General features: G+C 34.7%; 2 protein-coding genes and 1 non-coding gene across 3 annotated transcripts; 1 reads left to right on the top strand and 2 right to left on the bottom strand.

Moving 5' to 3' along the window:
• Window positions 1–3,024: 3,024 nt before the first annotated feature.
• On the bottom strand, window positions 3,025–6,626 carry LOC104115525 (large ribosomal subunit protein eL13z-like). Its single transcript, XM_009626188.4, has 5 exons — window positions 6,488–6,626; window positions 4,355–4,467; window positions 4,125–4,258; window positions 3,551–3,709; window positions 3,025–3,431 (listed from the first exon to the last, which is right to left on the bottom strand). The coding sequence occupies exons 2-5, from the start codon at window positions 4,458–4,460 to the stop codon at window positions 3,210–3,212; spliced, it is 621 nt and encodes a 206-aa protein (XP_009624483.1). The 5' UTR covers window positions 4,461–4,467; window positions 6,488–6,626; the 3' UTR covers window positions 3,025–3,209.
• Window positions 6,627–8,866: 2,240 nt separating this feature from the next.
• On the top strand, window positions 8,867–13,077 carry LOC104115526 (pentatricopeptide repeat-containing protein At4g38150-like). Its single transcript, XM_009626190.3, has 2 exons — window positions 8,867–8,950; window positions 11,762–13,077. Exon 2 carries the CDS (start codon window positions 11,853–11,855, stop codon window positions 12,879–12,881), a length of 1,029 nt encoding a protein of 342 aa, XP_009624485.1. The 5' UTR covers window positions 8,867–8,950; window positions 11,762–11,852; the 3' UTR covers window positions 12,882–13,077.
• Window positions 13,078–15,353: 2,276 nt separating this feature from the next.
• Window positions 15,354–15,521, bottom strand: LOC117281274 (small nucleolar RNA snoR143). The gene has a single exon (XR_004511876.1). It is a non-coding gene; the product is annotated as a small nucleolar RNA snoR143 (small nucleolar RNA).
• Window positions 15,522–27,330: the final 11,809 nt, after the last annotated feature.

Genomic DNA, 27,330 nt, shown 5'->3' with positions numbered 1-27,330 from the left:
TCTTCATCCTATAAATTTGAGCCAAATCAAAAGTAGAAGATGAACACGAAAGAATATAAGACGCGTATCTATGTATTACCGTGTATCATCTGTGTATCTAATCTATATCTATCTATTTATCTATATTTATATATATACTACATTAAAAGCATGAAGGTACTTAGCGAAATATCGTTCGCCTTTTTTCCATTTAAAAATAGAGTTTACACTGGACAAAATAATCATTTGACTATTTTCTGGTATTTAGGAATATCCATTTAATTAATTTTCTAATATTTAAGAATAGTCAATTAATTATTTGTCGAATATTTAATGATTTGGTTTTTGAATTTCTTTCGATTCTAGAATTTCAAGGACGTTCAATCACACTAGGAAAGTTTAAATCTTAGAGAATTAATTAAATTTTGCAATTCCTTCACTAGCAAAGTTTCGTTTGATTTTCAATCCCTTCAGTTGGAAAATTTGGTTCCTTTTTAGTTTCTTCACGAGGAAAGTTTTTTTTAGTTTGAATTCATTTAGATTTAAGAGTATTAAATTTTACGCTAGAAAAGTTTTAACCAATTTATACTTCTTTTAGGTTTAGAAAGGTTTTTTAAGTTAGTAAATTTTTGACAAATTATTTTTTTACGAATATATTAGGTACAAAACGACACTTTGAACTCCTTTTTGGTTTAGGAGTCTTATTTTTAATATAATTTTCGCTGTCTATTTGAACTGTACACAATTTTATCTTATATAAATCATTTTCTGGTTTGACTTTGTAAATGATGGAGACGATTCAAACATATATTATACATGCTGACTAAGATAACATATCGTGCTTCATTTGGTTTGTTATTCAAGTGATAACTCACTTGTCTTAGCATGTTTTTTAATAATAAATTTGCATTGGCAAAAAAAAAAATTGCAATTAACGAATGTATTTACATAGTTTTAAAACGTGATGAATGAAATCGTATTAGTAATTAGAAAGGAAAAAACGACAACTTAATTTCTTTTTGACTTTATAAAAATATAAGTAGATACTATTAGGTAAAGTAACTTATAGTTATGTTACATAGTTTAAATAAAAATAATAAATTATATACAATAAAATCTTAATTTATTTTAAACAAAGAAAAATGTAAACATCAAGAAAATTAAATAATTAAATAATTGGTTTTAAAGTAAATATCAAAAAAATAATATTAATGTTTTGAATTAATAAAAATTAAATTATTTCCTTTAATAGAACAAATAATTGAATCTTTGAATTAGATAATTAGCAACATCAACCAATTTTATTTATTTTATTTTTTTCAAATTCATCATATAAATAAAATTAACTATTTGTCACGTTGACAAAACTATTAAGGTACATAAATTTATTTTTCATAAGAAGAGCATTGGCGGTGAAAGAAATCAGAAAATAGAGCCAAATCAATTATAGTATAGTATTGACAGTTAAATTGGTAAAAATATAAATTTAAAATAATAAGAATAAAATAGTAGAAAACAAAATATATCATAAATAATTTGTCATGTTTTTTGCTCCATCCAACAAATGAAACCGTTTCACTATATTATTTTTTATATTAATTTATTTGTTACAAAGGATATATATTTAATAAGGGAGAAATTCAAAAATAACCAGATTTACAAGTGTTAATTAAAAAATAGCCACAATTTCAAAAGTAATCGAAATTTAGCCACTTTTCATGTAAAGATAAATCTGAACGAAAATACTGTTCAAAATCCGAAAAATATTCCAGCATAATATACTAGAGTTGCAGCATAATTCCAGTATATTATACTGGAGTTCCAATATAATATACCGGTCCAACATAATATGCTGGAAGTTCATACACATGTGCTCCAATCTCCAGTGTATTATGCTGGAACTTTCCGCGTATTGAAATTTCAGCATAATATGCTGGAATTTCATACACAGGTGCACCAATCTCCAGTTTATTATGCTGGACCGGTTCATGTTGCAGCAAAATAGTAGCTATTTTTTAATGACTTTACAAATGCCGGCTATTTTTGAATTACCAGTTTGAAAGCTAATAGAGGCAGGGTTCCAAGTGACACCACCATCAAGATTCAAGAACACATATGGACAATTGATTATGTCAAAACTCGGATTTTCAAGAGTGAACTTCAGGAGCTAAAATGGCAAGCTAACTATTCTATAATTTTAGTCGCTCATCAGAGTAATCTATCAAGTATGTTAGCCGCGAGTAATCAGAAATAAGTCATTTCTCAACCCAGTAAAAGCCTCCCTTGCCAAGAAGGCTCCAGATACCAAGCGCATCGGCTCAAAAAATTCACTCAATTCTAAACTTGCCAAAAAGAAATACCGACTGCAATATAGTACAAACATAATAGGTACAACCTATATTCCTACGGATGAGCTACCGAGCATCTTTATTCCATTACACAATGCAATCAACCAGCAACAGATCTGTACATATCAATAAACCACAAAACTAAACAATGAACATAGAATAAATTAACATACAACCGAAACAATGTCACAAAATAAGCCCCTTAATTTTCATAACCCACAATGATTACCCGTAATTACTAACCCAATACAAGCAAGATCCAGATTGCCTTGTGAACTAAACATCAAACGGAACTCGTAAGATATGATAATTTACCTTCAAACACATTTTGGGTAAATTGAACGTAGATCATATTGAAATGGCAGCCAAAAGATCATACTGAATGTCCTCCGTCTTGTGATTTCTTCATCTGGTCAAGTATTTAATAGACTTATATTGTTAAAATATTCTCGTTATGAAATATCAATATTCGCCATAAATGTAGCTCAACTCCAAAATACAATAATATCGGTCGCCACCAGTCAGAAGACGATTTTTAAGAAACATGTTTTACACAACTACACAGAGCATTCATCCATCTGGATGAAGAAACACAGTAGGATAATTAACCAAACACGAATCATCTAAAATGACTATATAATGCATACGACATACCTCCACTAGGATAATTATCAATGCAGAGCCAGAATCGAGCATATCAAAAGCAGCAAAATAACCAGATCTTAAAACTTTAAGGAAACTACTACAGAAATTATAGCTGACGAGCATAACAGACTTCCTTAATATGTAGCGAAGGAGTAAAATTTCAAAAGAATTCATTATCCAGACTCATCCAAAAAATAGCAATGCAAGTGCACAAGGCTATAAGGCATTTTGATTATCTTATTTCTTCTCTTCCTTTTCTGCTTCAGCTGCTCTCTTCAACCTCGCACCAATATGACGCGCATTTGTACGCTCAATACGCAGCTTGCCATAGGCATTGAATGATTTCATTTCATCCGTGACCTTCACAAGCTCAATAGCGGGCTGCTCCCTAGTAATGGGCATGTAAGTACCCTGGACCTGAGTGGCAGTGGCAAGTTCCTCAGGACTAGAATCACCGGCCTGTGCAATTGTGTTGGAGAAGATGTAAGTTTAAAGTAGCTCCAAGAAAATACCAATAAGACAACAACATTTTCATTGTCAACAGCAGACAGGTATGACTACAGTGATCTCAGGTTTACCTTGACTTTTTTAGCATGCCTTGGGAAGATGACTAGCTTAGCTTTGTATGTCTTGAGCCTCTGGACATTGGTCTGGAGACCTTCTAGGGATCTGTTCCTGCGCCTGTGATCCACAGCAATGCCTATAGTTGGAGCAAGTTTTTTGGGAATACCAGCTGCCTGAAAACAAAAGAAAATCTTTAGATATTAATACATGGTAAAGAATGATGTATTTTGGCAGAGAAAAATGGAAACGAAGGATATGATATGGATCGACTTCAAAAATCATAGTTGCAACTTACAAAGAGAGGTGTAAAATGAAGTCTGCCCCAATCAAAAGGAATAGATAAGTACAGAGCTTTTTGACCCATGAACTTGCTTGCACAAGAACTAAACTCTATGTAAGCTCAACATGCCAAACTCTAAATAAGCTCAGCATGAAACATAGATTCCAACAAGGAAACAAGTTCACCCGCACTCTCACATTTTTGCCATTTTATGAAGGTGGTTTCTTTTCTTTCTTTTTTTTTTTTTGAGAGAGAGGGGAGGGGTAAAAGTAAACATCTAGCGCAAGATTAGATCGAATGAATCTCACTTTCAGCTCTTCTAGAGAGAATCCCCTGCCAGATCTGACTTTCATGTTGTATTTTAGTGTTTGTCCATGAACAATAGGACGGAGTGGTCCAGCTGTTGGCCTAGGGAAGATTGTTGCAGCTTTCTTCTGCCTAGCTGGAGTTGTAGAAGCAAAAGCGGTCAAGAAATGTAAGTATACTAGAGCCAAAGCTTAATTTGAGACTTGAAGCCATCCAACAAATGGAAACTCACCAATGCGTCTCCTTGTTTTTCGAGCAGGTTGGTTAAACCATGTCCTTACATAGTTTTGCCAATGCTTCTTAAAGTGCCCGTTGGGGATAACATTGTTATGCTTCATGGTTTACCTGTGTACGCCGATGACATGGAATGAAGTTACTAAGAAAAAGCCTAGGAAATTTATGATGAGGACAAATAAACACCATTTGTAACATGAAAAGAAACATAATTTTGGCAATTAAAGAAGTAGGCCTATGTGATTCAAAGACATTAGAGGCTGCCCTAGGAGACGAGAAAGCATATGAGAAGATTATTATCCAAACAACAAGAAATAACTCAGGGAAAATAGGGTAAGCATTTTAAGAAGTTAGATTTGAACATGTAAAGGCTTAGAGTATAGCTATTCATTTGGATCGGATATCCGAAATCCGAACCGACCCCTTCAATTTAGGATTTCGGATTGTGTTTATTAAAATTTCGGATTTCGGATCGGATTGGTATAATTTTAATACGATCCGATCCGATCCAATCCGAAATCCGAAATTATTAGGGCATGTATAAATTCTAAACTTTAATTCGGATAATTAGTACTTCCTTTACATTTTCCTCCAAGTTATTACCTTTACAATTGATGGATTTAGCTCTATTGGCACCATAGTACTCTCATAATTGTATAAACATTAATTTTTCTTACTATACTGCCTCTTTTACAAAGAAAATATACATATGAGTTTGCAACTTTGAGGCATAATAATCCGATCCGATCCAAACTTTAAAATCCGATCCAATCCGATATTAATTCGGATCGGATTCGGATTGCATTTTCTAGAATCCGAAAATCCGATCCATGCACAGCCCTAGCTCAGAGGACTAGTTTAACATTATCTAAAGTAATGTTTAAGAAGCATTATCAATAGTTATAATTCAAACAACATGAAATATCTCAATAAGTTTAAGAGTTTTGTGATTTCATAACATGAATATGGAGAAGTTCATAAGCATTAATTGGTGAGCATTTCTTGTCCTACATTTTATCCATACAGAGCTTGCGCACGTACAGCAGCTTCCAGGATACTGAATACCGGACCATTTCAAGGAACAAAAACACAAGTAAATATAAACTGTGTACGCAACAGTATCTAACATTTTCCTTTATCTCCACCAATATATGACATTGTACAGCACCATAGAAAAGAAACAATATCAATAAAAGATGGCATTCCTGGAGCAAAATGAATCAAGAATGCACAGAACTTTGGTGGATTTACTGAGAGGACCTAAAAGAGCAGATCTTTAAAGGCTTACGAAATGGGGCAGTTCAACTAGATTAGTTTTAGAGTGACTACTGACTAGTAAGCCAAACTAAACCAACCATGCGATTACATAGGCCAAAAAAAATGATCTTGTACAAGTGTATATACATTCCGACATGTTCTATTTCTTCATATTGTATCTTATAGGTGTTCTAGCACAAATTTCTAAATGGTCTTTTATATGTAGTTTTGCATTTAGATGGGCTTATCATTATAATTCACAAACCGAGGCATTCGCTTGCATTCAAGAATTATTCTTGAGATATCCCCTTGGCATTCATTATAAACAAGTTGCTATTCGCAATCCCAAGTTTCAAAGCTACACAATTTCACCTTTCACAAACGTGTAGTTAGATATACAAAACGTATAGCCCTGCTTCGAGGAGTTCATATGCCTGATTAAAATCCCAAAATAAAAACCATCCTTCAGTTGAACTTTAATTTTCATAAATACCTAATTTGAACACTCGCTATGATTCACGAGCTCATCGGCCTGCTAACTGAGCTTATATCTAACTAGGCAGGTGACCACTTAAATTAAAATATCATCTTGCATAAATATGTACCTCATAAATAACAAACAGATAAATAATATATCAATATTCTATAATTTCAATTTATTGAATAATATGAATATCTACTCAATATGTAAGATGGAAAAAAGTTTATTCAAGCATTTGATGCAATGATTTCATATTAAACTCAGTTGAAAGTTAACTTCATTTACACTACTCACTGATAGATTTGCACAAACAATTTAATAACGAGAAATAAAATGAAGAAATATACGTATAATTAAATTTTTGGGACATTGAAGGGAAAAATTGAAACTAACCTGAAACGAGCTGAGCTAGGGTTTTTCTTTGAGGCTTTGGAACCAGAAGGTGGGAATCGAGGTTTGTTTTTATGTGGAACCCTAGATGAAAGACTTTTCTTGGGCTTCTATAGGCCCAGTATTCTTTAGGACGACTGGAAAATCTAGGCTGGCCCATAAAAGATTGGAAGTATTAATTCGGAAGATATTAGAAAATAGCCACTTTTGGAACTGCTAATCAAAGCTTTAATCAGCATTTCATTCCATTCAAATTTTATTATTTTTTAAAACGAAAAAAATATATAATAAATTTTTTAATTGTGGATGCTAAAAACTCCAGAAAGAAATGCTGGAGTTTTAATTAATATAATTCAAAACTCCAGAAACAAATTCTAGCAGTTCAAAATTAAGGAAAAAAGTAAAGAGATGAAGAAGTACACAATAGCCTGTTTGGCCAAGCTTCTGGAGTCTTAAAGCACTTTTTTTCGTAAAAAAATTATTTTTCAAAGTTGAAGTGTTTGACCAAATTTTTAGAAGAAAAAAAGTATTTTTGAGTATAAGCAGTTTTGGAGAAGTGACAACTTTGTGAAAAATACACTTAGAAGTACTTTTTAAAAACTTGGCCAAACACCAATTGTTGCAAAGAAGTACTTTTTAAAATAATTAGCCAAACATAAATTACTTCTTACTAAAAGTACTTTTGAGTTTAGCACTTCTAAAAAAATACTTCTCAAAATAAATTAATTTTAGATGTTTGGCCAAACATGCTACAATTAAGATAAGCGCTAAAAGATTATCTATTTATTATTAAAATGAGAGGAAAAAACCTCCACATTAAGCCAACTTACAACCTCACAATATGTCACCTAGCAATTTAGGACAAAGTTAGTTAGGTAAGGTAATAATTAGTTTTTTTTTTTAATTTAAATTTTATAAGCATTTTGTGTTGTTAATAATTAGTTACTCTTTTTGAGTTAACAAATTTGGAGTTTTAAAATTATTCTAAAATAAAAACGAAAATATTAAGAAGAAAACTGCCAATTCAAATTGGAGAGTAGGTTCTTTCAAATAAAAAATTAATATTTAATATTTAAACTTTCATACTTAATAAAATCTTACTACAATTTAAAATTAGAAACAGTTACAATTTTTATTATTTTTGAATGAAAGGAAAAAGATTTGAATTTAATCATCATTAATTGACAATAATAATAATAATAATAATACTAAAACTTTTGAATTTGATCTAAAATTTATCCCACTGCATATTGTGAAAATAATAAATTTTATATAATTTTATTATTAAATTTTAAATATACTTAACTATTTTTTTACGAAAATAAAATTTTTTATATATTGAAAATTATTTATTTTTAAACCATTTTTATTTTAAATTTGAAAGTTATCCTCACATAATATAACTTCATATATTATATTAAAAGAGTGATAGTGAAGTATGAGGTCAAGTCAAGTGGCATATAGAGAAAATGATACTTCGCACTTTAATGGCAAAAAATAAGTATATTTTATGACAAAATTTAATCTATATCTATATTATAGATTGTATAGATAATTTGAAATGCTAAAAAAATTAAAATCTAAAGCACACAATCTTTAATATTCTTATTAGATTATATCACTTTGAGATTTTGTATATATTTGAATTGATATAAAAAATATTAGTCTCGCATGTCATTATCGATTCACACAAAATAAAAGGTATATAATGAAATAATTACAAAAAGTATAGTAAAAAATATGAAAATTAAAATTTTATATTTAAAATAAAATAGAAGAAATTTCTTATTCCATATAATGTAGAAACAATATTAAAGATTTTGATACATTTTACACAAAATAATAAAATAAAATCTTTTTTTAATGAAGAAAAAAATCAAAATTAGTATTAACTGTGAAATTATTTCAATCATATATATATATATATTAAAAAGAGATAATTAACAAAAAATATTGAGTCAAATAACAAGCTAATAAAATATCATAATAATTAATAAAATATTAATAAATATAGTATATACGTAATAAAGAAAAGTAAGGAACTTAAAAGTTAATCGATGACCATATGAATCTTTTTCTAATTTCATCTAATTTTCTTATTGGCCATGTTTCATCGGATAAGAAAAAGAAAATTGAAATTTAATTCAAGTAATGTAATATAATATGGTCAAATAAATTAGGTCACGACTTATATTCTCCGCGCATCGCGTGGGTGTTGTACTAGTTGTAACTAAAAATTGGTTATTTTTCAACTACATTTTAACAGGTGGTTAATATCTAAAACCGGACCAAGAAGTGGCTAACCCGCCCAAATATCTCTAAAATTCGCACATTCTGGCCCAAATCCAACAGTATTATATTTCAATTTGGACTTTATACGTAATGCTGCTTCAGTAATCAGTAGTCAGTTCCTCCATCGGCGAATTTCCTCCGAACATCTTTCTGCGGCGAAATATCGCTGTAACTGTAAGCTCACTGCTTACTCTCACATGCTCTCTCTCTCTCTCTCTCTCTCTCTCTCTCTCTCTCTCTCTCTCTGTATTTCTCTTTTGTAATGAGTCAAAAAATTGAAGTATTTTGTTGTTGATAACCTGTAAAAATATTATTGTGCAGTTATAAATTTCTAGTATTTTTCTGAAGAAAAAGAGCTTCTAATCATTTTACTAAATCTCTCTAGTTAGGGAACTTGATACTTGATATTTCTAACTACTAGGAGCATTCGTTTTACAAATTCAAGATTGTTGTTTTCTTATCCTGAATTGTTTGGCTCTTTTGGCTTTTTGAGATTCAACCTAAGTGAACTTTAACCTTTATTTTGAAATGTAATTTTTTTAGCCATTTTGATATGAGGAGAATTGCAACTAATAATTGAGTTTGAATCTTTTTGAAAAATAAATTAATCTTGTCCTGTTTAGCTCAGAAAATTAATTAATTTGGCTCTCGATAAGCAAAAGTGCCAAACAAATTGGGACTGTGAGAGTAATTGTTAGTGAGTGCAGTGTAATACTCTCCCCACCCAATTCCCCTTTTCTCAATGTAATAGTAGTTGTTTAATTGATATTTGTTAACTGGTTTTGTGTGTAAAGCCCTATTTATTTATGTGGCCTTTTTGAAATTACATTTCAATGATGTTTAATTTGAGTTGTTGGATTAATGTTGTCATTATCATTGGATATAAGTGGGATAAGTAGGGTATTTAGAGAGCTTTTTTTGTTTAGATAAACCTTAGTTTGACATAAAAGACAAACTTTAGTATTGCAATAAAATAAGTCCAAATAAAGGAGAATGGATATATAGGATTTGAGCCGAGGGTCTTCAGAAACAGCCTTTCTACCTCCACAGGGTAGGGGTAAGGTCTGTATACACACTATCCTCCCCAGACTGCAGTTGTGGGATTATACTGGGTATGTTGTTGTTGTTGTTGTTGTTGGATATATAGGATTTATGTAGCTGATTGCTACTAGTTTGGAATTGAGGTGTAGTGGATTGATTGATTTATCAAGTGGATACGAGTCACTTGCAGGGTAAACAATGGAACTAGAAGTAGTTGCTTTGTCACCAACAGTCTTAAAGATATTGTATTGGTATTTCCATGTCTTTTCTGGACTTATCTTCTCTTACCGCATAACTGATCAACGTTGTGCCTTTAGATGTTGTATTGCTCATTTTCTGTCTTGGCCTTGGTTTCTGACACTTATAACATTGCTGTATACTCTTCCGCTGCTGCTTCACATGCTCTTGTATTGTGTTATTGTCGACATCTTCGTTTTTATACTATCATTACATGTAGTAAATCCTCTATCCATTTTTTTGAAACACTTATCGTTGTAGGTGAAAAGTAAAAGAAAGTGCTTAAGAGTGCTTTAGTGTCTTTGAATGTATGGTATGAATGTTTATTTCAACTGAAGTTTCATCATAACCTTTCTGCGGCGAAATTCAGATGTAAGCCTGTAACTTTAAGCTCACTTCTTTCTTTCTTTTGCTTTCTCTATATTTCTCTTTCTAATGAGTCACAAAGATGAAGTACTAATTTTTTTTTTTGATAACTCATAAAAGAAAAAATATTATTGTACAGAAATAAAGTTCTAGTCTTTTGTGGAAGAAAAAAGAGTATCTAATCAATTTACCAAATCATTCCATATCCAATATAGAATTGGGTTTTTATAATTAATTCAAGTGCTACCATTTATCCAATTTTTGGTAGTATCGTATACAGACAAATTACCGTTTTAGAGAACTTGAATTTGATATTTATAACAACTAGGAGCAATTATTTTCCAATTCCAAGATTATTGTTTACTTTGCCCTGAATTGTTTTCTATTTTTGGCGTTTCGAGATTCCAACTGACCATTATTTTGAAGAGAAAAAATTTAGAGCCATTTTGATATGAGTGAGAACTGCATTAATGTTTGAGTTTGAATCTTCTGAGAAAAGAAATTTAATCTTCCCGTTTAGCTCAGAGAATTTATCAATTTGACTCTTGATAAGCAAAAGTTGCCAAACAAATTGGGACTGAGAGAGTAAATATTAGTGAGTGCAATGTAACAAATTGTATCATGTGTAGAATATGAAGAAGCAGATGGTTGAAATTTATGAGAAGCAGATGATAAGAACGAAGTAGTGCTAAATAGTTGGGGTCAGGTTTAGGGGGAAGATATGCTAATGAATTTGAATCAAATAGTGCTGTAGAAATCACTACATCCATTAAACTGAGCAAGAGATCTTAGAAGACAAATTATTTAGTATTGGAATGAAATACGTCCAAATAGAGTAGAATGGATCCACAGGATTCGTGTAGCTAATTGAGGTATAATCGATCGATTGATTTATTAAGTGGATACAAGTCACTTGTAATGTGAGCAATGGAATCATAAGTTATTATTTTTGTTTCCGACGGTTTCAAGAGATTATTGGTATATACATGATTCCATGTTCAAGTTGTTGCTGGATGTGAACTTATCTGCTATGGGCACATAGCTTATTGATGTTGTGCCTTTAGCTGCTGTATTGGTCATTTTTTCTGTCTTGTCCATTGATCTCTGACACTTTTACCATTGCCATATACTCTTCTGCTGCTGCTTCATGTTCTCTTATATCTTTTTTTCATTCATCATTTTTATGCTATCATCACATGTGGTTTAATCCTCTACTTTTTTTTTTAAAACGCTGCGAATTGTAGGTGTAGAGTAAAAGAAAGTTCATAAGAGTGATTTAATGTCTTTGATTGCACGGTATGAATGGATATTTCAGCTGAAGTTTCATTATTTTCTCTACAGGTCATTTGGATTAGCAGGATAAAACCATCTTTTGTTGCCTTGAATAACTTAGTAACACCTGGCGCTATTTTGAAACGGGTACATAAGCATTATGAGAACAACATTATTGAGAAAGAAGAGTATTAACATTTATTGGAAATATTACAACTGTCTCTGCTCTCCTAAGGTGAATGTAAATGAGACATTTTCCTCAACAATATTACGCTCGTTTAGCAGCTCTAACAAATACGTTGATGAATCCACTCAGTCCAACTACCCTCCTCCTCCTGATCCTATACCGAATAGGCCCTTAAGAGCTGATTCCCGAAGGCCCTTCAATCCATCCCAAAGACAACGCCCCAGCAGCAGCAACCCCACCCATTCTACAACTTTTAGAAGACCTGGTGAGAATAATGAAAATCAAATCAAGTCCCAGGATAGCCAAGATTTTCTGAAAAGGTTTCAGCTTGGATTTGATCGTAAAGATGAAAATCCAAACACCAATCCTGCGCTCCACCCCAAAGGTGAAATGAGTGACACTCCTGCTTCCGAGTCATCTCCAGCTCCACCAGAAGATTCAGATGAGATATTCAAGAAAATGAAAGAAACTGGCCTAATACCCAATGCTGTAGCTATGCTTGATGGGCTTTGCAAGGACGGCTTGGTCCAGGAGGCCATGAAGCTCTTTGGCCTGATGCGTGAAAAAGGTACCATACCTGAAGTTGTTATCTACACTGCTGTAGTAGAAGGATTTTGTAAAGCCCACAAATATGATGATGGTGTGAGGATTTTCCGGAAGATGCAAGGCAATGGCATTATTCCGAATGCTTTTAGTTACAGTATCTTAATCCGGGGGCTCTGTCAGGGCAGGAGATTAGAGGACGCCCTCGAGTTTTGCTTGGAGATGTTGGAGGCTGGACATTCCCCCAACCTGATGACCTTTGTAGGTTTGGTCGATGGGTATTGCAAAGAGAAGAGTCTGGAAGATGCCCAAAGCATGATTAAAGCAGTGAGGCAGAAGGGTTTTATCCTTGATGAGAAAGCTGTTAGGGAATATTTGGACAAGAAAGGGCCATTCTTGCCACTGGTTTGGGAGGCAATACTGGGGAAGAAAGCTTCACAGAGGCAATCTCTCTTTTAAGGTGTTTTCTGTTTTTTCAATTGAAATATTCTAGAGTTCGATCGATATATGTAGTAGCTCTATGAGTATTATCATGTTATTCAAATACTTAGTTTTGTAGTGCCTATTTAGACTGTTGCCGAGTCTAAGAGCTTTGTATAAAACAGGCCATTGCATGAACTTGTTTAGTTATGAATATTGGTTCAAGTTTGTGCCATGTTCTTGTGGTTTGCATTAGTGGCTTTTGATGGCAGGTTATTCTGAGTTTAAGTTTGTGAGTTTCCACATGATCAAATCCCAGAGGTTGAGCTCGAGAGATGCAGTTTTTTTCCTCATAGATCTGCAAGAAGCACGTTAAATTACTGAGAGTGAATAGGTCTAAGAATGTTCCCATTAAGGAGGTGAAGTCAGGTATGCAGAGATAAAACTTGTTGCATCTTGCTTTTGTTTTATATTTAAGAAAATTTTGATTAAACATTTGGTATTTGGCCATGTTTTCTTTCTAGGACACACCTGTTTGCTTAACTTCACACAACCAGGAAAAGGCATGTAAAATGGCTTAGTACTCTTCATTTTGAAGCACTGTAGTAAACAATCAATGTACTTCTCTTGTGAACAATTTAGGTGTGATTTTATGGGGTGCATCACACAACTGACATTATGGTATTACTCTTGCACCTTTTGCCTTATATCTATAGCTTTCTCAGTGTGACTGGTGGATCAATGTTTGTGCAAATCAGAACAGAGCAATGAAAACAAAAGAAGTTTGTATGATGGAAGATAGTTGCCAGGACCCCAAGGTAGGTGTTGGAGGCGTATATAAGGATCCAACAGTTAGTTGTAACACGTCCTCTTGATTCGCAAAAAATGGTTACAAAAATCTCAATATCAGTACAGAGGCATGGAACATTAAGTAGCCAATTAAGGCCAAATAAAATTATTTGGTTTCTGTAACAGTCTATTCTTAGGTTAAATTTTTATTAAATTCGTTTGTCAAGTCATAATCCATTACATAATAAAACAATATTCCGTCTATTTCAATTTATGCAACATAATTTTTTTCAAAGCCTACTCAATAAAGAATGATACAATTTTACACTCACACTGTTTAATTTAGCTTAATAAAAATCTTTTATAAGCACAAAAAAATGTTCAAATTCAATGGTACAAATCCATTCATAGTCTCTTACAAGTCCTTCTCGCCGAAACACCCATAATAACATTATTCTTTTCTTTGTGGGTCCAATTTTTAGTCGACTTTATAATGTTGCCTAAGTTTCCATTTAAAGAAACTACAAATACTAAATTAGTAGTTGTCCAAGTTTTTGTTTAAAATTTAACTATAAACACTAAAGTATTTTAATTCTTCACTTATGAAGCAAGATTTCTTTTACATTTTCCAAATCTATAACATGACTTTTGGGTTCTTCAAAAATATTAGATTCAGATTTAACATGAATCTGCTTTAAAGCAAGATGATATGGTCATTTTAGATTAAAAAGTCGTTCATGTTTCAATAAAATATTTTTATTCAATTTCCTAAATATCTTTTTAATAACGGTGAGGTAAGGACGTTCAATTTCCTATATATATTTTTAAAGCAGCATAGCCTACTGTATAAGTTAATACGATAAATAAAAGGAAAAATAAATGAGGAATGTAGTTCTCATGGCCAATCCCATGTGGTAATTGCTCCCCTTCGGATATCAAAAGTGCAGAAGACAGAAAAGCCTCAACTGCCCTATGAATCAACAAAAGATGCTTGCTTATAATTGCCCTATGAATCAACAGAAAAAACTTGCCCCAATTCAAAAGCAAATCATCACAACTATATACATCATATTCAAACTACAAACAAATCAAATTATTCAAAATATAAACAATAACTAAAATACAGTCTCAGGACAATTATATTAATCTTCCATTCTCCATTTAACTTGAAATTCATGTAATTATTAATAACAAGAAATTGAATGTATTTCCATTCCAGTCCCGAAAGATGGTGTTGTTTATAATTGATCTCCTCACAGACCAAATACATTCTATAATTATTAATAACAAGAAATTGAATGTATTTTTCATGGCCAATCCCAAGTAGCAATCGCAGAGACTCTGCTCTACAACGCAATAGGATATGAGATGGCTCCTCTTCGGATAAATAGCAAGATTCTTTCTTTCCCCCAAAGGAGGAAAAAAAGCCTCAAATACTGACATCAACAAAGAGGGATTGTTCTATGATGATATTTACACACTTTGGGTTATGTGAATATTAAATTAACTCGCCCCAATTATACAGTGTACCATCAGAATAATAGATACCAATTATACAGTGTATCATCAGAATAACAGATACTATCCCTGTTCAAATTTGTATGACAAAATCTGAAATATAATATAATATTTGTATGGCTTAAGGGTAAAATCACTAAAGCTTCTAAACTATTTCAAAACAATATGAAAAATATCAAAAATGAAGAATTAAAAGTGTAAAGTGAATGTGCGATGAAATTAGTAGACAAGAACCATTAGGAACCCATATGTGGATTCATCTCAGCGGTTGTCTGGTCGCCGCTGATAAATTCAGCTTTCCCTTTATGCACTGTCGCTTAAGAACCGCACTATTTCATAATTTAGCGAAGCCCTATATTAATGCGAGTGCAATTACATTCGATGCTGAAAACTAAAATTCTACAATGACGGCTAACTTTGAAAGGAATATTGAAAAAATAAATTGCTGCACTATAGCTTACAGAAAAGGGCGGCCATTGAGTTGGGAGAGCAGAATCGGCTCTGAAGAGGAGGTTTTATAGATGGGTTTCGGTAGATAGGTCTAGCGGCTGCCTTAAACTGGGCTTGTTTTGTTATCTGCTGACTGAATGTGGGACCAGTTTTTCAATTTTGGCTAGGAGATTTTAAGAGCCCGTTTATCCATGAAAATTTTTTCACCTTTTTTTGAAAAAAATTTATTTTTCTTCGAAATCAGTATTTGGCCATAAAATTTTCAATTTTCACTTGAAGATTAAATTTAAAATTTTTCGAAAATTTGAAAAACTCCAAAAAGCTATTTTTCAAAATTTTCACTCAGATCACTCACAAAAATTCAAAATCAACCCAAAATAATACTCATGTCCAAATACAACTCTAATTTTCAAATATTCATTTTCATGATGGCACCAGACACCACTGTCAGGCAAGCCAACAATACCTACTTAGCTTAATTACCCATTTTAGTATTTTTGAAATCAAAAATTTCTTCAATGAAATAATAAAGATGAAACTCATAAGGTAAATGATAATATTTTTAGCAACTAAATTTCTATACAATTCACCACCATTCCAAAGCCCGGTGTCACAAGTGCATGAGCATTTACTTGGGAATTAAAAATAAAATACGACATCTATCCAGAATACAAATTAGACAGGAAAATATAATAACTTTGAAGGAGACTTTGTTGGCTGCGGATCGTAATACAAAATACATCTCACCTATGTCCCCACAATTTTTAACCACACCTCTGCACCCACATGGCTGCTAGACATATATGTACCTGCACAATAAAATGTGCAGCAAGTGCAGTATGAGTACGAAAACAACGTGTACTCAATAAGTATCAAGCCTAATCTCGAAGAGGTAGAGATGGGATGGTCGACTTTGACACTCACTAAGGGTCAATAATAATAAGTAAAATAAAAATAGAAATATTTTTATCAACATGATTCACAGAGTTAACAATAATTTTATTGAACCAGCAAAAATAATTAAATTCCTTCAATTCAAATAAATTTCCAATTTATCCAATTAGCTTCATTTACAGGAATAACCATAATTTTCTTATCAAGCCGAGATAATTAATTCTTTCAATTCCTATAGTTTCAAATTTATCAATTAAATTTCTTCAAATGCAACAATTCTCAATCTATTAAATTAAATTCACAAGCTGCAATTAAAATAGCAAAGTATCGTGTAATTATTATTATTAGGCACGATTTGTGCCGAGGTCGTACGACCCGATCCAGAGTGTCGTGTACACTGCCGAGGGACATGCGACACGATCCATAGATGCATCTATCCTGCCGAGGCGTTCGGTCCGCTCCACAAGAAAGGAGGACATTTTCTTATGTACCTCCGAAAGGACTCCGAAAGGAGAGTATAATCATTATAAGATAAATTCGTGAGGATGAACAATTTCTTTTAACAATAATTAATCTTAAACAGAAAATTTAAGCATATGAGTTTTTTATCCTTTAATATTTTTACCTAACAATTCACAATATATATATATATATATATATATATATATATCAAATAATATTAATTAAATAAAGAATACAATTTGCACAAGTATATATATATATATATATATATATATATATATATATATATATATATATATATATATATATATATATATATATATATATATATCAAATAATATTAATTAAATAAAGAATACAATTTGCACAAGTAATTCATGCTTTGTGTCCTAAACTACTCGGACTTTAGCGTTAATAGTAGCTACGCATGGACACTCATCACCTCGTGCGTACATAGCCCCCACAATTAGCAATAATTATTAATTTAATTACCTATGGGTAATTTTCCCTCACAAGATTAAACAAGAGACTCACATTGTCTCAAAGTCCACTTTCCGATCACCACGACGCGTTAAATTCTCAATTCAATGCCGAAAAATCCGAACTATCCAAAAGTTATATAAATTAATTAATACACGTTCAATAATTCAAATTTAGGCTATTAATAAATTATCCTAACCAAAACAGTAAAATTCCTAAAATTCACCCCGGGCCCACGTGTCCGGATTCTGGAAATATTTGGATGCAAACGTTACCCATAATCTCAAGAATTCAAATATATAATTTCTACCCAATTCCATAACCATTTTCGTGGTTAAAAATCAAAAATACCAATTTCTAGGTTTTTCTTCAAAACTCCAAATTTCTACAAATTTTTATGTCTAAATCCATGTATAAACCTTGTAGCTAACTCACAACTAGTAAGAATCACTTAGCTCATGATTGATGGTGAAATCCCCTCTTCAAAATCTCCAAAAATCGCCCAAGCCGTGTGAAAAATGGGTGAAATGAACTCAAATCCCGTTTATAAAACGTTCTGCCTAGCCCAGGTTCGCGAAGGCCAAAGACTCTACCCCGAAATTCTTCTTCACATTCGCGACCTATACCTCGCGTTCATGAAGCTTCTGACCCTTGACCCTTCGCGTTCGCGTTCCAACTCTCACGTTCGCGAAGGCAAAAAATGCCACTGCCCAAAATCTCCTTCGCGTTCGCGAAGGTCAGCTACTCTGACCCTTCGCGTTCGCGAGCCCTTCTTCGCGTTCGCGAAGAGTAATTTCCTCTGGCCCACAAATCTTATTCGCGAACGCGATCTCTTCCCCGCGTTCGCGATGAAGGACACTAGAACCAGCATGAGTAGCAGAAAAACATGGAAAAATGACCCGAAGCCAACCTGAAACACACCCGAGGCCCCGTCCAATCATACCAACATGTCCCAAAACACAACACGAAATTGATCGAGGCCTCAAATCGTATCAAACAACATCGAAACCATGAATTGTGCATCGATTCAAGCCTAATAAACTATTGAACTTCTAACTCCCACATCCGATGCCGAAACCTATCAAATCAAGTCCGATTGACCTCAAAATTATGCACACAAGTCATAATAGACATTACGGACCTACTCAAACTTTCAGAATCTGATTCCGACCCCGATCTCAAAAAGTCCACTCCCCGGCCAAACTTCCAAACTTAAATTACTATTTTAGCCATTTCAAGTCTAATTTAACTACGAACTTCCAAATAAAATTCCGAACATGCTCCTAAGATCAGAATCACAATACGGAGCTACTCTCAGGCTCGAAATTTTAAACGGACCTTGATTACTCCATAACTTACTCCAAACTAAATTTAAAGAACATTAAACCTTCAAATAGTTAAATTTTACTATAAATCGCCAAAACGCTCCCGGGTTGTCAGAAACCTGATTCAAACATACACCCAAGTCCAAAATCATCATACGAGCCTATTGGAACCGTCAAATCCTGATTCCGAGGTCGTTTTCTCAAATTGTTGACCGAAGTCATACTTGGCCTTTTTAGGCTAACTTAAGGAACCAAGTGTTACGATTTCAATCCGAACACTTCCAAATCCCGAACCAACCATGTCCGGAGTTTACGGATGCTGGCAGATATACCTCGAAGTCTCCGTACGCAGGTAACTCACTGACGTCTAGGCTGGTAAGATGTGCCTGGATCTGCACAAAAAGATGTGCAGAAGCGTAGTATGAGTACACCACAGCGGTACCCAGTAAGTGCCAAGCCTAACCTCGGTAGAATAGTGACGAGGTCACGTGAGACCCTACTGGAATATAATAATGGAATGGTAAAATGTTTAACAATATAGTAAAATAAAATGACACTGAAAATGAATCAAATAGTATGTCACATTTAATGACACCAAATAATTACAAATAATATCTCGTGGAATCAAAACAGAATTTCCTTCAACTTTATGAAAATCACAACAATTAATCGAAGGCAACTATGGCCATAAATCAATATTAACAAGGGCACTACCGAGGTACCGCATCGTAGTCCTAAATTATAAATAATTTTACAATATCTCATTTCCTTATATCACCGCGGGAGCCTTCACAATTTATTTAAAGAAAATATTTTTTTTCCGAAATAGCATCCCGCGTTTTAGCCACCCTTATCACACCGCATGGCTTCTAGTAGTCCCCCCTACTAGCCACGCGTATCAAGCCACCCTTATCTCACCGCATGCATTTCAACACCCAGACCTTATACCACCGCATGTGTATCAATATCACAATATATCACAATTTGCACCTCAAGTGCCCAATATTTCAATTTTCCACAAAAAAAAAATCTCACGAAAATATTCAAGAATAAATAATTCAGGAAAATAATATTTCAAAATCTTTAATACGTTGCTTCAATATCAAGTTTAAAAATGTCAAATACTTCATATTAATAATATTTAATTTTAAAAAAATCAACCTTCAAATAATGCACAGAATAAAAGAAACCAAGTTTCAACTAAATAGGTAAAACAATTAGTAAGAAAAGATCAAACAAATTTGAAGTATATATCTCAGATCAATGGTGAAGAATATAACAAGATAAAATAATTTAATAAATGCGTAACAGTGATCTACACAATTTAAAAATATAATCTTTCACAATTTAGCCCGTGTACACACTCGTCACCTCATGCACACGACTTTCAACACATTTCAATAATCACATTAATATTAATTCTAGGGAAAATACCCCCCCTCTCCCCCCCCACACACAAGGTTAGACAAGTCACTTACCTCGACTTACTCCAATTTAATCAAGTATTATGCTTTTTCCTCAAATTTTTGACTCCGATCGGCTCGTATCTAGTCATAATTAATTCGATACAATCAACAAAAATTATAGTTATCAATTTCATAAGAAAATATTACATTTTCATTAAAATTCAAAATTAGCTCAAAATTTACCTGTGGGACCCACATTTCGGAATCCGACGAAACTTACAAAATCCGACAACCCATTCAATTACGACTCCACCCATACCAATTTTACCAAAATCCGATAACAACTCGACTTCCAAATCTTAAATTTTCATTTTTGGAAGTTTTTGCAAAAATCTTAATTTATCTTTCATAAATTCACGGATTCATGATGTAAATGAGTATCATGAAATATAATCAATATATGATAAGGAACACTTACCCCAATATTTTCCTGTGAAAATCGCCCAAGAACTGTGCTCTAAATATCCAAAACGAAATGAATGAAATGACCATTTTTGGTCCTTAAGTTTCTGTCAATCCGTCACTAAAAGTCCATGTTCCGTCACTAAAAGGCCATTTTTCGTCACTAAAAGTCCACCAGAAACTGTTCTACTAGCCATCCTTCAATTAATCATAACTTTATGTACAAATATCCAAATGATAAATGGTTTAACTTTCTGAAAACTAGAATCAACCGACTACAACTTTCATGTTTTGCAACTTTTCTGATTCCTTATGAATTGCGAGATATAAGCTTCCAAAATCGGCTCCATGCATTAATATTTCTGGCGAAACTGCTCTACCAGCCTTCATTCAATCCATCATAACTTTCTGTACAAATGTTCAAATAATTAATGGTTTAAATTTATGGAAACTAGAAACAAACGAATACAACTTTCATGTTTTGACAATTTTTCGATTCCTTATGAATTACGAGATATAAGCTTTCAAAGTTGGCTCCACACACGAAATTTCTGCAAATTTCTAGCAACCTTCTTTGTCCGAAATCCATTCCGTTTACCTTCCGAATTCCACCCGAGACCTTCGGGACCTTAACCAATTATTCCAACATGTCCCAAAATATAATACGAACTTAGTCGAGGCTTCAAACCATATCAAACAACATCAAAACGACTAATTGCCTCAAATCAAAATTTATGAACTTTGAACTTTCAAATTCTATATCTTGTGCCGAAACACATAAAATCAATTCGGAATGACTTCAAATTTTTCACACAAGTCATAAATGACATAACAGACCTATTTCAATTTCCAGAATCGGATTCCGACCTCGATATCAAAAAGTCAAACCCCCGATCAAACTTCCCAAAAATTTAACTTTTGGCATTTCAAGCCTAATTCTACTACGGACTTCCAAATAAAATTCTGATCACACTCCTAAGTTCAAAATCACCATACGGAGCTGTCAAAATCATCAAAATTCTATTCCGGGGTCGTTTGCACATAATTTGACATCCGGTCACTATTTGAACTTAAACTTTTAGTTTTTCATTAAAATTCCATATCTCGGGCTAGGGACCTCGGAATTTGATTCCGGGCATACGCCTAAGTCCCAAATCACGATACAGACCTACCAAAACTGTCAAAACACTGATCTGAGTCCGTTTGCTCAAAATGTTGACCAAAGTCAACTCAGTTGTGTTTTAAACATCTAATTCACATTCTAATCCATTTTTCACCTGAAAACTTTCCAAAATTTTTTTACGGACTGCACACGCAAGTCGAGTAATGGTAAATAGTGCTTAGATCACATAATTAATCATTAAATTTAAAGATGACATTTTGGGTTATCACATTCTCCACCTCTAAAACAAACGTTCGTCATTGTACGGAGTTAGAAAAAGTACCTGAGCTGGTGAATAAGTGTGGATAACAGCTGCGTAAATCATGCTCGACCTCCCAAGTCGCCTCCTCGACCGGATGACCCCTCCACTGAACCTTTATGGAAGCAATGTTCTTTGACCTCAGCTTTCGAACCTGCCTATCTAAAATAGCCACTGGTTCCTCAACATAAGATAGATCCTTGTCCAACTGAACCGAACTGAAGTCTAACACATGAGACGGATCGCCGTGATATTTCCGAAGCATAGAAACATGGAATACCAGATGAACCGCAGAAAGACTAGGTGGTAGTGCAAGTCTGTAAGCTACCTCTCCAACTCTCTCAAGAATCTCAAAAGGCCCAATATACCTAGGGCTCAACTTGCCCTTCTTCCCGAACCTCATCACACCCTTCATAGGCGAAACCCGGAGCAATACCCGCTCACCAACCATGAATGTAACATCATGAACCTTTCGATTCGCATAACCATTCTATCTAGATTGGGCTATACGAAGTCAATCCTTAATCAACTTAACCTTTGCCAAGGCATCCTGAACCAAGTCTGTACCCAATAGCCTAGCCTTGCCCGGTTCGAACCAACCCACTGGATACCGGCACCGCCTATCATATAAAGCCTCATACGGAGCCATCTGAATGCTTGACTGGTAACTGTTGTTGTAAGCAAACTCCGCTAGTGGTAAGAACTGATCCCAAGCCCCCTTAAAATCTATCACACACGCACGAAGCATATCCTCTAGTATCTGAATAGTGCGTTCGGACTGCTCGTCCGTCTGAGGGTGAAATGCTGTACTCAACTCTACCGGAGTACCCAACTCACGCTGTACTACCCTCCAAAACCGTGAGGTAAACTGTGTACCCCAGTCAGAGATGATAGATACCGGTACACCGTGAAGTCTAACAATCTCGCAAATATATACCTGAGCCAGCTGCTCTGAAAAGTAAGTAGTAATCACACGAATGAAATGAGCTGATTTGGTCAATCTATCCACAATCACCCAAACTGCATCGAACTTCCTCCGAGTCCGTGGGAGCCCAACAATGAAATCCATAGTGATCCGCTCCCATTTCCATTCTGGAATTTCCAATTTTTGAAGTAATCCACCCGGTCGTTGATGCTCATATTTCACCTGCTGACAATTTAGGCACCGAGCTACATATTCCACTATATCTTTCTTCATTCGCCTCAACCAATAGTGTTATCTTAAGTCTTGATACACTTTTGCAGCACCCGAATGAATGGAGTATTGCGAACTGTGAGCCTCCCGAAAAATCAAGTCGCGCAAACCATCTACATTTGGCACACATAGCCTGCCCTACATCCATAATACATCTTCATCTCCAATAGTGACTTCCTTGGCATTGCCGTGCTGAACTGTGTCCTTAAGGACAAGCAGATGGGGGTCATCATAATGATGTTCCCTGATACAGTCATAAAGAGAAGACTGAGAAACCACACAAGCCAAAACTCAACTCGGCTCGGCTCAGAATCATCCAATCTGACAAACTGGTTAGCCAAGGCCTGAACATCCAAGGCTAAAGGCCTCTCTGCTACCGGTAAATATGCTAAGCTGCCCAAACTTTCTGCCTTACGACTCAAGGCATCGACCACTACATTGGCCTTCCCAGGATGATAGAGAATGGTGATGTCATAATCCTTAAGCAACTCCAACCACCTCTGCTGCCGCAAATTAAGATCATTATGTTTAAATAGATGCTATAGACTTCGGTGATCGGTGTAGACCTCACAATGGACACCGTACTAATAATGCCACCAAATCTTCAAGGCATGAACAATAGCTGCTAACTCAAGGTCATGGACCGGATAATTCTTCTCATGTACCTTTAACTGTCGGGACGCGTAGGCAATCACCCTACTGTCTTACATCAACATTGCGCCGACACCAATACGTGACACATCATAATACACAGTATAAGACCCTGAACCTATAGGTAATACCAACATTGGGGCTATAGTCAAAGCTGTCTTGAGCTTTTGGAAGCTCTCCTCACATTCCTAGGTCCATCTGAACGGAGCACCCTTCTGGGTCAATCTGGTCTTAATAGTTGTTCATAATCAATTACAGAATCGTCAATTAACTTCATGTTAACATAAATCTCATTTCAAACTTTCACAATACTGATAACGAGACACGAGGCATGAAGACCTCAAAATTATTTACCCAAATTAATGAGTCACATTTAACGTCACCTGGACGGGAACCTATCTCGTAGGTTAAAACTCAATAATTACTACACAAATTTGGCAAGTATGCATAGAGGATTTCATATAAGTATTTAGTACTATAGTACAAATTAAAATTCACAAGGGAGAACTTAAACACAAAAATTTTCCTCACAAGGATCTCGTCCTTATATAACTTTCACCGCAGCTCGTAGCCCTGTTTGAACATATCAGTTTATATTAAATGAGAGGATCTCGTCCTCAGTTCTGAATCACAAGTAATATGCACATCGTGCCAATCAAAACTTTTCATTTGCTCCTTCTAAATAATTTCTGTTAAATAAAATCACAACACATAATGAACCCCACACCGGTAGGGCATATAATTCAAAATTTGTAATTAATTATCCGTAAATTACATCAAAACTTACAAAAATGAGTAACAGAAAACCACATTTAGCCTCACAGGTCTTATTAGTGACCAACATGGAATGATAGGAGTAGTTATCTCCATGGAATCTCCCAACAGGAGTAAATACATAAGTAGATTATAGAATTATGAAACTCACTCATAAGTGGAGCACAATAGGAGGACTCATCTCGATACTCAGAACCGAATCAAGTTAAGGAAATTATTCCTTTATATTATATCAAGGTCGTACCTGTAACGACACTAACTGATGTAGCGACCTCCGCCATACCATAAAATAAATATATCAACAGCTGGGTCTCCACCTCTAGGACGCCTTCTACCCGCCTGTCCTCCACCCCTAACTGGTCATGTGGGTGGTGTAGTAACTTCAATGGGGAATTTAGCCTGAGTGCTTTGATGAAATATGTCTCTCCCAAGTTTGGGACAATTTTCTCATGATGTGACTAGTATCACCGTATTCATAACAACCCCTTTGCGGGTTTGGATGTTCATATTGAGTATGTGCCAGATAACTGGAATAACCATTGTAGGAACTCATGTCAGTGGTGCATTAAAAGAACTTACTGGAGCACCCCGAGTAATCTGATGTGCGGACTGGGCTGACCGACTGCCTGAGCCCCCGCCATAATGATTTATACTTGCAGAGTAGAATCCACTTAATCCCCAGAACCTCCAGATTTCTTGGTCTCCTTAGTTTCCTTTTTCCTCACCCCGAACACGTTCTAATATCTTGGAAATTTGTACAACTAGCAGAAATGAAGTATCGGCTTATAGCTCCCGAGTCGTACAAAATTTTACGATCATAATTGAGTCCTTTAATAAGTCTGTAAACTCGCCCTCTGGCTGTAGGAAGCAAAGTAGGAGTATGACGAGCTAACTTATTGAACTTGATGGCATTTTCTGACACCGTCAATGGTGACCTGGCGCAATTGTTCAAACCCTATGCGCCATGCATTACAGAGAGTCTGGAAAACAAACTCTTTCAAAAGCGTTTCTGAGAACTGAGCCAAGTGGGCGGTGTTGCATTGGCTGGTCTGCCCTCTTCATAGGCTTGCCACGGACACCGGTGGAGAATTACCTCTCCCAAGGCAAATTTCTTCTTTTGTTATGCTGACTCAACACTGTTGAGCTGACCAATTTCTTAACATACTCTTCGATTCTTCTTTGGGGTAACCCTTACCCCTATTTATACACAACGATCACAAAAGTAGAGCTCCATACAGACAAATCTTATCACGAACCACATAGTCCAGAATCTCGTCAACAACTGTACTTCATCAGAAGCACCCCAAAATCCGCAACCGTAATGTCCACGCTGAGTAGACCTTATGTAATTTAGAGTTGTTTCTATAACTCCTTTGGTACTGAAGTATATGATTATTAAGGAGGCGGACATACCGTAAGTCCCATCCTTATCCTCTACAAAATCTCAGTCCTTAAACATGTGTAAATTTTAGGGAACCTTACAGTACCACATATATACATTTTAGGCCAAAACTGATATAACTCATGACCCCGCAATCCACCCATTGATAGTGGACTCCCCCCACTCGGCACAAAGTCATATGTCACAATGTTCGATGATCCACAACAATAACCTTCACAACTCGTATAAATCAACCAGACGCCAACGTTCGTTGCAGCCCCCACATGATTCACTAGGTAATCTCTCAATACGCCCGCATCTTCAGTCGGAACCATATGTTGAGGCAATGTTTGAGCATCTCTGGCTCCCTCGTAGTCCATATGCGACATCATGAACCGTCGACGCACAACTGATACTGAGTGCGCAATGTTATACACGAGTGGATACAAAAGAATATAAGATATATGTTTCAAGATAAATCAATGCCGCACGATAAGGAATCAAAGAAGTGAATGTTTCCTAACAGTTCCATAGCCTCTCGAAGATAAGTACAGATGTCTCCGTACCGATCTGCAAGACTCTACTAAACCTGCTTGTAACTCATGACACCTATGAACCTAGTGCTCTGATACCAACTTGTTACGGACCCAAATTCCCTCCGTAGGATGTCGTGATGACACCTAGTCTCTAAGACTAGGTAAGCCTATCAATGCAGAATAATAATAAATATCTAAAATAAATAAACTACAATTCAAACAATTTCAACTCCCAAAACCCGGTAGAAATAAGTCACAAGCTTCTAAGAATTTATTCTCAATGTCTCTATATATCAAGGTCTAAATAAAATATAAGGAAGCAACATAAAATGATAGAAGGGGACTCCGGAGTCTTCTTAATTGAAATTGAGATTTTGTTGATGTCTCTAATGAGATGGCCTAGCCGATCGGGTCGTGATCGGACTCCGTACTAAATTTATAGTGGTATTGGTATTGATAGTAATTGTGGTTGATGTCTCTAATGAGATGGCCTAGCCGGTCGGGTCGTGATCGGACTCCGTACTAAATTTATGGTGGTATTGATATTGATAGTAATTGTGGTTGATTCTCTAAAGAGATAGCCTAGCCGATCGGGTCGTGATCAGACTCCGTACTAAATTTACGGTGGTATTGGTATTGATAGTAATTGTGGTTGATTCTTTAATGAGATAGCCTAGCCGATCGGGTCGTGATCGAACTCCGTGCTCAGACGCTGGCAGATATACCTCGAAGTCTCCGTACGCA

Source organism: Nicotiana tomentosiformis, chromosome 12 (assembly GCF_000390325.3).
Source record: "Nicotiana tomentosiformis chromosome 12, ASM39032v3, whole genome shotgun sequence".
Taxonomy (NCBI): Eukaryota; Viridiplantae; Streptophyta; class Magnoliopsida; order Solanales; family Solanaceae; genus Nicotiana; species Nicotiana tomentosiformis.
Note: the sequence above shows the minus strand (reverse complement) of the source record. Positions and strands in the feature narration are given on the sequence as shown.

Excerpts from the sequence above, each read along its gene's own strand:
- LOC104115526 (XM_009626190.3), top strand. The coding sequence starts at position 11,853 with ATGAGAACAACATTATTGAGAAAGAAGAGTATTAACATTTATTGGAAA.
- LOC104115525 (XM_009626188.4), bottom strand. The coding sequence starts at position 4,460 with ATGAAGCATAACAATGTTATCCCCAACGGGCACTTTAAGAAGCATTGG. Across the intron at positions 4,259-4,354 it reads AAAAACAAGGAGACGCATTG|CTAGGCAGAAGAAAGCTGCA; the intron begins GTGAGTTTCCAT and ends CTACAACTCCAG. Across the intron at positions 3,710-4,124 it reads TCTCTCTAGAAGAGCTGAAA|GCAGCTGGTATTCCCAAAAA; the intron begins GTGAGATTCATT and ends TTTTGTTTTCAG.